A 10,646-nucleotide genomic window follows, 5' to 3' on the forward strand; every position below is an offset into this window, starting at 1 on the left:
TTTTCACTCCTCGATGAATTACACGTTCGGCCCGTCGTTCGGCCCTCAATGAATAAACATGAGAGTGCGCCTTTGTGACGCAGCGGTTTTCTTTTATAGAGTGACCAGTCGTAGCCGCTTTGACCGGTTGAAACCGGTTCTGTTGCATAGTAACTACGAATTGCGTATGACGCCGGTGGTGTTGCATAGCAACTACGAATTGACGCCAACAAGTCTGACGGACACCTTCAAAGATATAAACATATACACATATATATACGTATACTAGAAATACGTGACTCGCAAAACCTCGCGAAGCTGGGGCTGGGTGGAAAGCCCTCTTTACTCCAATCTCGTACCCAGAGTCTTCAGGCTTTTTGGTCAGCGGGGCAACGCCGGGAAGACTCTGGGGACATCGAATTTTATTACCGCAGGATTTCTGCGGTAAAACAATGGAAACCGTTTCGGAACAGCCAATCAAAAAAATTGAATTTTTTCGATGTCCCCAGAGTCTTCCCGGCGTTGCCCCGCTGACCAAAAAGCCTGAAGACTCTGGGTACGAGATTGTCTTTACTCGTATTGTAGCATCAAACGAGGAGATTAAAAGGCGCATAAGATTTTTTTTTGATGAGCATGGTGTTTTCGTAGTTCCACGGGCTAGTTTGCGGTTGAAAATCTATTTGTGACGCGACGCAATGTACAACGGGCGTGCAGCGCTGCCGTGTTCGATGAATTTATTTCCCACGGAAAATTATTTACCGCGGCCACAAAACGTGTAATTTCTTTAATGCAATCTTTCACAAAAAAGATTTCTAAAAGAAAGGGAAAAGATTCTGGAGAGATAGTTCTGTATCCAGTGAATATTGATAAACATTGCAGTTGAAATTTGATCATGCACGCGTATTTTTTTCGATGTATGCAAATTTTGCTCCAGACGACGCCAGACAGTCTGACGTCATTGTGCGGACACCTTCAAAGATATAAACATATACACATATATATATATAACTAGTAATAATCAGAGATTAGAGAGATGCGTTCGATCATTTGGGAAAAGAAAATTACATTAAGTGCCAGATATTTTTCACATGTTTAATAAAATCGCAAAAAATGTTATCAATCTATAACCCAGTGTTTATAATATAGTATATATTTGGTGGCTTGCTTGTCTGGACTGTGCATCCTTGCTGTGTGGACTGTTATCAGGTAAGATGCGTTGTTTACGTTTGAAGTTAGAGTTACAGGCATTTGGAATCTTGCGAAAGCATATCGATATGTTCATTTCCTTCGTTTCTAGCGGAAGTTGAGCTACACGTTAATCTGCGTTAATAGAGGAAAAGGAGCCAAAAGATAGATAATTATATAAGAAATAAAAAATAAATCACTAAATAAATAGCTAAATATACTAAATGAAAGAATAAAATATAAAAATATATTTGCTACGCAAGCAGTACGCTACGCGAGATTATAATTATTTGATTGTTCTTGAATCTTTTGAATGAAAACTTCGAAAAAAGCATTTTCTTTTTTAAAAACGCACAACATTTACGGTCGAATTCGGCAAGGAACCGGGAAAACATCAACGTGCCCGTTAAATTGCCATTGCCTTTGAGGAGACATTGAAAGCCTCCGCGAGACATCTTCGGCGTTGCGTTACAAATTTGCATAAATATTATTGAGATCATCTCAAAAGGCAATTTCCCGTTTTCTTCATTTTCTATCAACTGATTAGGATTGTAACCGTGTCTTCTACTGACAAATGACAGGATAACTCAGGTGGATAACTTGTTCACTAAACCCAGTTTTAACAGTGAAGGAAGCGAAACTTAAATATTGCGACTTTTCGGCCGCTGTTTCACAAGCTGAGAATGGAAACACGCGCCATCGAATTTACCTCGCTAAACCAGTACGCCGCACATAATTATGCTTTAATCTTTTGAATCAAATCTTCGAAAAGAGCATTTCCTTGATTAAAACCGCACAATATTTTCGGTTGCAATCGGCAAGGAACCGAGAAAACGCTTCAAGAGCGAACACTTTCCAGCTCGAGCGTACACGTCCGCACATCGCTCCAACAATATTAAAAACGCAAAACAAAGTTGGCTGTCTCGTAGAGTTGTTCCCCGTAAAACGGAATCAAACTGTGGCCGTTTCACTACAAGAAACCAACGCTGACAAAACTGGGTACTTATAATCAAATGACTCGATAAAGTGTCTGCCATTGCAACTGCACCTGTTCGTTTCACTCGCATTAGGAATGTTGCTTTTCTCGAAATAAATCATGGCCATTTGCCGAGCTACACAACTCGGCAACTTTTTGCTTTGGTGATCACAAATTATGGCCATTTGCCGATTTACAAAACTTGGTAGGTAAATTATTTGCCGAGCTACACATCTCCGAAACTGAAACTACGCAACTTGTCTCTTGATTTAGTCAGCGCAAGCCGGGCAGCGTTGGTTTCTCGTAGTGAAACGGGTAAACAACACTAGGCCGAACTTATTCCTGTGTCTTCGCAGTCGTACACATTTCGTGAAGGCGTTGATAAATCTAAATCTAATCCGCAAGTCTTCTTTCAAACTTAAACTGCGAAACCATCCTAAGGAAGCACACCAAATGTGATGCAAGAACGTGAAACTCGACTCCCGCTGAAACGAAGGAACTGAACATCGATAAGCTTTCGCAATACTTTCGCAAGATTCCAAATGCCAGTAACTCTAACTTCAAACGTAAACAACGCAACTTATCTGATAACAGTCCACACAGCAAGGAAGCACAGTCCAGAATTTGAAAAGCAAGCAGAAGATCGAACTCAAGAAGGAAGCACACCAACACGCGAGGCAATACGTGAAACTCGACTCCCGCGAGGACTCCCGCTAAAAACAAAGCACATGGTTGATGGAAATGACGTCATTCGCCCCTGCATAATATCCTTCGGGGGGGCCAAACTGGTGTCGATGAATACGCAGTCGAAAAATCTCGATTTCGCCTGGATTAGGAATGCGTTCTTTGTCGAACGCAAATATATTTTTCGCTCGAATGCTCCGCTCGGGCCGGCTCGGCCCGACAAATTTATTAACCTCGCTACGCTCGAGGAATAAATATATTTTCCGCTCGAATTCACGCGGCTTAGCTCCCGAGCGCGGGCCTTCGGCCCGACAAATTTATTAACCTCGCTACGCTTGGGCCTTCGGCCCTCGCTTCGCGAGGAATAATAATAATAATAATAATAATAATAATAATGGTTTATTAACAGATCCACTGGGTGGCTCTTCCATGTTAAATTACAATAACTACAATTACAAAATAAATCAAATTAAATTAAATTAAGTTATTTTCACATTATACAGCAAAAACAGGATTAACGGAAACCAATTACAGTAAAACTAACTAATGGCTTTGTACTCTGTTTCTTAAAAAATTCCTTGAGGGTCTTAAAAAGGTTCTGTAGTCTTTACAGTTTCTAATAGTTTCTGGTAGTTTCTGGTACATTCTCTTTGAGACCAATGTTCACATCAAGTGCTTCGGAAGCGACTTCTGTTGAATATGATAAAACAAGCCGGGACTGATCAGCGACGATTTCAAAGTCCGATCACGTTGACTGTATTTGTACACAACGACTGCGAGTTCACTCTGAAATTTTGCGCCATATTTCACTGAAATTTCACAATCAAGTGTGATGCCAGATTCTCTGTTGGCCAACACGTGACGTCACACCCCAGCAGATCGCTGTTCCATTTCACGTTTGGCTGTTGCTTTACTTGGTATTTTTTTTTGATGGTTTCGACGTCATTCTCAGACATTCAACATCAGGGACCTTCAGTACGAGTACGAGATTGAGCACGAGGACGACTTCCAAATTCAAATCAGTCACATTCCCAGAACTATCGCTCCTTCCCGTTGTTTTCCAGTAGATAAGGAGACCCAAGAGACGAGATGAGTGTGACGAGCGGTTATCTAAAAAACGCAAACCAGACCTGAAAAGTCGTACTCGTACTCGTAGTCAAATCTGAAGGTCCCTATTGTCAACTATTTCACTGTAGACTAAACCGCTTTGCCGTTTAGTGTGAAATATTTGATGGATCGCTAAACAATTTCTTCAGTGAGCTGTACTTTATCATGTTATGCTCGACCGGTTGTTATACTGTGTCACTGGTTCGACATCATATTCAGCTATTCTCAGCGGTCTCACCTCTCACGTATAAAAGGAGATGAGACAAAGTGAACAATGCCATTCTGTCGATCAAGCGAAAGAGCATAGTTCAAAATGGCGGACCCTGCTGTACAAGTCCCGGCACAGGAAAACCTTCCAGCAGCTCAAGCGGCCGCGGTTGTTCAACCACCACCACCGCCTCCGCCTCCACCAAACGCAGAAGAACCTCCTCAAAACGCCGCTGGAGAACAAGTCACTTTGGAGGTTTGTTCAATTTTTGTTTTACTCCGGTATCGTACACGTGTTCTTGCACTTCGTATTCCCGTGGCAGCTTTAAGTCTGTTTTCAGCTCAAGTCATGCCCTGCTTTAAACGTGTAGCTTTGTAGCTCTGCGGGCAATTTTCTCTTTGCCCCCCAGTTTATTTTACGCCCTGCTTCTGAACGTGCGACCTTCGTTGCTTTGCGGGCATGTTTACAATTCATGTTGCGCCCTGGCTTGGCGGGCAATTTAAAATTCACTTCGCAATTATGTTGTGCCCTGCTGATAACGTGTACTTGGTTGCTTTGCGGGCAGTTTTAACTCTGTTTACAATTCATGTTCCGCCCTGCTTCAAACGTGTAACTTTTTAGCTTTGCGGGCCGTTTGAAACTGACTTCGTAATTATTGTTGCGCCCTGCTTCAAACGTGTAGCTTTTTAGCTTTGCGGGCAATTTTAAATTGACTTCGTAATTATTGTTACGCCTTGCTTCAAACGTGTAGCTTTTTAGCTTTGCGGGCAATTTGAAATTGACTTCGTAATTATTGTTACGCCCTGCTTCAAACGTGTAGCTTTTTAGCTTTGCGGGCAATTTGAAATTGACTTCGTAATTATTGTTACGCCCTGCTTCAAACGTGTAGTTTTTTAGCTTTGCGGGCAGTTTGAAATTGACTTCGTAATTATTGTTACGCCCTGCTGATAACATGTAGCTTTTAGCTTTGCGGGCAATTTGAAATTGACTTCGTAATTATTGTTACGCCCTGCTGATAATGTGTTTACAATTCATGTTGCGCCCTGCTTCAAAACGAGTAGCTTTTAGCTTTGCGGGCGGCTTTAGATTGACTTTCTAATTAATTTTTTGCCCTGCTTCAACACGTATAGTTTTGTAGTTTTGCGGGCTACTTGAAGTCGACTTACCACTTTCTGAATTTTATTTATATGCGCTATTTTTGCCGATTATGTGTACATTCTAATTCTCGGTTAGCTTCAAAAGCTTTTCAATTTTGTTGACCTCAAAACATACTTCAGCAGAGAACTAGTTGTTATCTTTGTGCGATCTTTGTCGATTATTCTCACTCTTCATTTTTTAATTGTCTTAATTTGCCATTTCTGAGTGCTTGTTTGCCACATTGTTCTACTTGAATTGTTTATTTTCGTATTGTTCTGTTAATTGTTATATTTGCACTCCGACTTTGTCGGAACAAAAGATTCCCTGCCGCTTTACCGGGTCTTATCACAATGCTTGTACTCATTTACGAATGTTTTTGTATCGCCGCTAAGCGGTATGAAATTACACTTCGCAATACATCTGTCTATTTCATTTTCTCATTCAGGCTTTGCAAGAAAGAATTAAATTTTTGGAAAATGCCCAAGGGACCTCCATTCAGGCTTTAAAGAATCGCATTACCCATTATGGTAGTCGCCGCCTGGAGGACTTCGACAAATACGAGGCCTTGCGCCTCGCGGAGGAGCTCGTCTCCGTAGCGAAGACAACTGGTGATGATAAGGCCGCCAGCTTTGACATCATAGCAGCCACCCTAAGAGAGAAAATACACGTGCCGAAAGAGCAGTTTAAAGCTTACTTTTTGGCTCTTCTCGCGGACAAGGAATTTACAAGAATCTTTGACACAATCTCCAAGGTCGACAAGTCGTTTAGACGTCCCTCGCCTTACTCGCGTCCTCAGGCCAGAGGCAGTCAGAGGTTCTCGTCTCACCCTCGAGTGACCTGCTACAGATGTGGTACGCCCGGACACAAGTCTACGCAATGTTTTAAGCGGTCTCCGACGACCCGCTATTTTTCTTCAGGCGGTCCAGGTCATAACCAGCCTCGACCGACATCTCAGTAGCAGAATCTGCCCGATCCTCATTTTGTATGCGTTTTAGTACTATTAAAGTCAAATGAACACTATTGCATCACAATGTTTGTTTATTCATATACATTATACCCACCCCCCCAGGGTTTTATTAACATATTATTACTTACATATTTTACGACTCGCTACGCTGTTCATAGATGTGGGAACCAATTATCTTTTCGATCGCACCCTTCCCCCCTCGGGTGGCATTCTCAAAGGGAAGCTCACTTTCCCTCTCGGATTACCGGGGCTGAGTTTGCCATTCCTTGGGCCCTAATTTATTTCCAAGTTCTTTTTTATTTTCCTTTTAGCTGTCAGACCCTTGCTTTCACGATTGGGAAAAGCATCCCGGTTTCAAGCCTAACACAGTTGGTATGAATAAGTTACAGTGGATAAGCATCGATGGTTCTGTTGTTGATGAGGCCCAAGGGATGGCAAACAATTCCCACATCTCTGATGAGGATATCGCCCTCGTGTTACAGGGAAATTCATTAGCGGATATGTCTCGCCTTGTTTTCCGCGATCCAGATCACTTCCTAGCAGGGGAACTCCATCGCCATGCACCACAATGGAATGCTTTATTAAATGATATGAACGATGAGCGCTTCTCTGAAGTCCGTGATTGGATTACTAACGGTGTAGACGTAACGGAGTTCTTTAGACCGTTTAAGGGTAGTTACAAGGGACGGAATTACGAGTGTGATAGTCCACCGCCTTGCGTTTTCCCCAACCACCTGTCGTGCAAACCTTTTGCCTCGTTTATTTCTGATACGCTCCTGGACCGTTTGCGTTCCGGTGCTATTTCTTTGTGGGGCAAAGTCGGAGAATGCACCCCACCCCACCTTATTATGCCCCTCACTGTCGAGCCTAGCAAGCCGCGTCTCTGCAACGACGATAGATTTCTTAATCTGTGGATCGAAGACCGTCCGTTTGCCTTGGATAGCGTCCAACACTTGCCTAAGTATGTCAATAAAGGATTTTACCAAACAGTGTGCGACGACAAGTCAGGATATGACCACATCAAACTTCACCCCAGCAGTCGAACTTACTTTGGCTTCCAGTGGGGAGGTTGGTATTTTGTGAGTGAATGTATTCCTTTTGGCTGGAAATCCTCGGCCTATATATATCATACGACTGGTCTAGTTGCGTCACACAGACTTCGTTCATGGAACATTCCCTCTTCGTTGTCCATTGACGACCGCCATAATGGCCAACTGTCATTTCCAGGTGGCATTTTACCAGCCGCCTATCAAGCCCTCGCCTCAAGGGATGAAGTGAATTTTGCTCTGGCCGTCGCGGGTATTTTTCTCACGTGCTACATCTTAATTTCCCTCGGCTACTTTATCGGTCTGGCGAAGTCTCACCTTACCCCGAAAAAACAGGTGCCATACCTTGGTTTCGGTATCGATTCTGAACTACAGGCGTTTACCTTGTTACCCCATAAAAAAGAAAAGCTTCTTCGTCTCATCAAAGAAACGTTGGCTCGCGATAACCTGGACCTACTAACCTTGCAAAGGCTTAGCGGTAAATGCGTGTCCATGAGCTTGGCAGTTCCGGGCGCAAGGCTTTATGTTAATGAAATAAACCTAGCTGTGTCTCGCGCCACGCGTTCTGCTCGACCTGTAAAGATGTCTGCCGCTCTAAAGAATGAAATTGAGCACTGGCTATTCCTTGAGACCTGGGACGGTTTTCTTCCCTGGCGGTCTGAGAAACACACACATGTCAGGTTGTTCTCCGACTCATCTCGCTTCGCTTGGGGAGGTGCACTGAGTCCGGGTGCCATTGAGGCGAACGTTTATGATTACTGGGACGCCTCAACAATACAAGCCGATATCGCCACTAAGGAGACCTTAGCGCTCAATAATGTCCTTGAATCATTCGCTGATACCATCAAAAACTCGTGGGTCGACGCCTTCGTCGACAGCATGGCTCTAGTCCGTTCATGGAATCGACAGGGCTCTCGTTCTCAATCGCTTTCTAGCGCCTTGAAGAAATTATTCAACACAATGACGAAACTCAACATCGATTTGCACCTTACTTTTGTGCCTAGTTCTCAGAACCAAGCCGACTTCCCCTCGCGACGCCTTAGCCTACAGGATGCCAAATTGTGCCCATCCCTATGGATAGTAGTACAAGAGTGGTATGGCGGCGAAAATGGGCACTCTGTCGATCTAATGGCACGCCCTTCAAACGCCCAATCCGACTTGTCAGGTGCCAAGTTACCTTTCTTCTCTGAAAACCCTCTGCCGGGATCCCTGGGGGTGAACGTGTTCGCGCAATCGCCCGATCTGTACGATCCGTTTGTATTCAAGAACCCATACGCCTTTCCCCCGATCTGCCTAATACCTCATGTTATCAAGTATATGAGAAGCCTGCAATTATCCTACACTATCGTAGTACCAGACGTATGCCCAAGGCATTTTTGGTGGCCCTTGTTAACGTCTACATGTTCTTCCCGATACCTGCTGGCCGTTGCCGGAACCGTTGGAGCGCTCCTCACTCCCTCTAAACACGGGTTTTCAAACAATTGGCCTATCCCATGGGATCTCTGGGTGTTCCGCATCGGATAAGCAAGTAGTAGCTCTTGGTTAGCGCACGAGCCAAACAAAGAACACTTAGCTATCTTTAAATTTGCCAATTCTCCCATTAATTTAGCTCCATCCATTACTTCAGTGAAATCAATGTTGTCAATAAATCATTGTTTTCCAGTATACATCTGTTGACAGTTGTTTTATAGCTTCATTTATACATTTATGTCAAAACAAATCTAAAGGATAAAGAAGGAACTGTTTGTTTTACTTTCATATCCTTTAGGACTTACCTCCAGCCGTTCGAGCGTTTGTACCAGCCGTGTCATGTCCTTCGTGCAGCCACCCCAACGACAAGCTGTTCTTTTTCTGCCAAATGTGCGGCTACAGGAGGAAAACAGTCTCCCTAAGTGTCCCGAGCCCTAAACTCTCAGTCGACCTTCAAGCGATAGATAACCGTTTGGAACTCCTAAATAATGCCTCCCTTCAATCGTCATACTCAAAACAGAAGTGCTCACTTCGTACGGAGTTTGAAACTTTCTTGGCGTCCCTTCCGAATAGTAAAACCATCCTTTCGGCAAGCCCCACTGACATCTCTCGGTTCTTGGTCTGGAAAGACCGACATGGCAAAACCATAGTACATAGTAATGGGTGTCCCGATTCCCACCTTCAAAACGCAGCTAAGTGTAAATGTCCTAAACGCCTGGCATTCAAGACAATCGACTCCTACATTGGAAAACTGCGAGCCATTTTTAAGGAAACCGGGCGCTGTGGAGAGTGGAACTCCCTGCTAGGTCTGGGTAACCCCGTCGCTTCACTCGAAGTGCAAAAATATCTTAAGGCGTCAACTGAGGAACAATTACGAGCCCGCATCACGCCAAAGCAAGCAGTTCCCCTATTTTTGTCCAAATTGTTGCTTCTGGCCCGTTTTTTAAATCGGAAAATTGCGGAGCGCTCGGTTAGTCCTTCTGGTCTGTTTGTATTGACGCGGGACCAAGCGTTTTTCAAAACGTTATTCTTTAGCGGTGATCGTGGTTCAGATCTTGGCCTGGTGAAAACAGAAGAGATCCTGCGTTTCCCCCAGGACAATGGGCTGTTGTTCAACCACGTATGGGGAAAAACCCTGAGGGATGGCGTCTCTAACGTCTTCGGGATTCGGAGACACCCTAACCCTGAGTTGTGTCCAGTTAAAGCTATTGAGACATATGTAGCCGTGGCTTCCGAGTTACGCGTCTCTGTGACAAATGGTTACTTGTTTCGACCAACTAATCCCCAAGGTCATATTGTGAACAAACCATTTTCAAGTTCTTCAGCAGAAGCTCGTTTAAAGCTGTATTTGAAAGAAGCTAAGATCGATGAGGGAGAAACGCTACACAGCTTCCGTTCGGGCTCAGCCATAACGTTAGCGTTATCTGGCTCCCAGTTGGCGGACATAATGTCTCATGTAGGATGGAATAACAAAGAAACTGCTCTCTACTACATGAAACTAGCGGAGGTGCTTCGTTTGGATAGTCCCTCTCATTTGCTATCCGCGGACTCTTCCGCGACAGCCGCCCTAACAGAGAACTACATGGAGCTCAACCGTCTAAAAAACTTTATATCCGCTTTTCCGCACGTTTAATTCTTAACCTTGTTACATCTCGTTTAAAACACTTTACGAATTTTTAGGATGGGGCACCTTGAGTTTGGGATTCTGAGAACGGGATTTCCTTATGGTCCAGTGGTTTGGGACTTTAGGACACTCTGTAACATAGAGACTGTCGGTGCCCAATCTCAACATAGCGTGAGAGAGAGAACGTTGAGAATAAAGTACTATTCTCAGCGGTCTCACCTCTCACGTATAAAAGGAGATGAGACAAAGTGAACAATGCCATT

The 10,646-nt window shown here is 44.0% G+C and overlaps 1 protein-coding gene across 1 annotated transcript; it reads left to right on the forward strand.

The window, feature by feature from the left end:
* The first annotated feature begins 4,155 nt into the window (after positions 1-4,155).
* Positions 4,156-6,885, forward strand: LOC146470936 (uncharacterized). Its single transcript, XM_085121454.1, has 2 exons — positions 4,156-4,394; positions 5,722-6,885. The coding sequence occupies exons 1-2, from the start codon at positions 4,245-4,247 to the stop codon at positions 6,232-6,234; spliced, it is 663 nt and encodes a 220-aa protein (XP_084977580.1). The 5' UTR covers positions 4,156-4,244; the 3' UTR covers positions 6,235-6,885.
* The last annotated feature ends 3,761 nt before the right edge of the window (positions 6,886-10,646 follow it).

This window comes from Pavona decussata, unplaced genomic scaffold (assembly GCF_977016875.1).
Source record: "Pavona decussata unplaced genomic scaffold, jaPavDecu1.1 SCAFFOLD_109, whole genome shotgun sequence".
NCBI lineage: Eukaryota > Metazoa > Cnidaria > Anthozoa > Scleractinia > Agariciidae > Pavona > Pavona decussata.

Coding starts and splice junctions, on each gene's coding strand:
- LOC146470936 (XM_085121454.1), top strand. CDS start 4,245: ATGGCGGACCCTGCTGTACAAGTCCCGGCACAGGAAAACCTTCCAGCA. Junction 4,395..5,721: donor GAGAACAAGTCACTTTGGAG/GTTTGTTCAATT, acceptor TTTCTCATTCAG/GCTTTGCAAGAAAGAATTAA.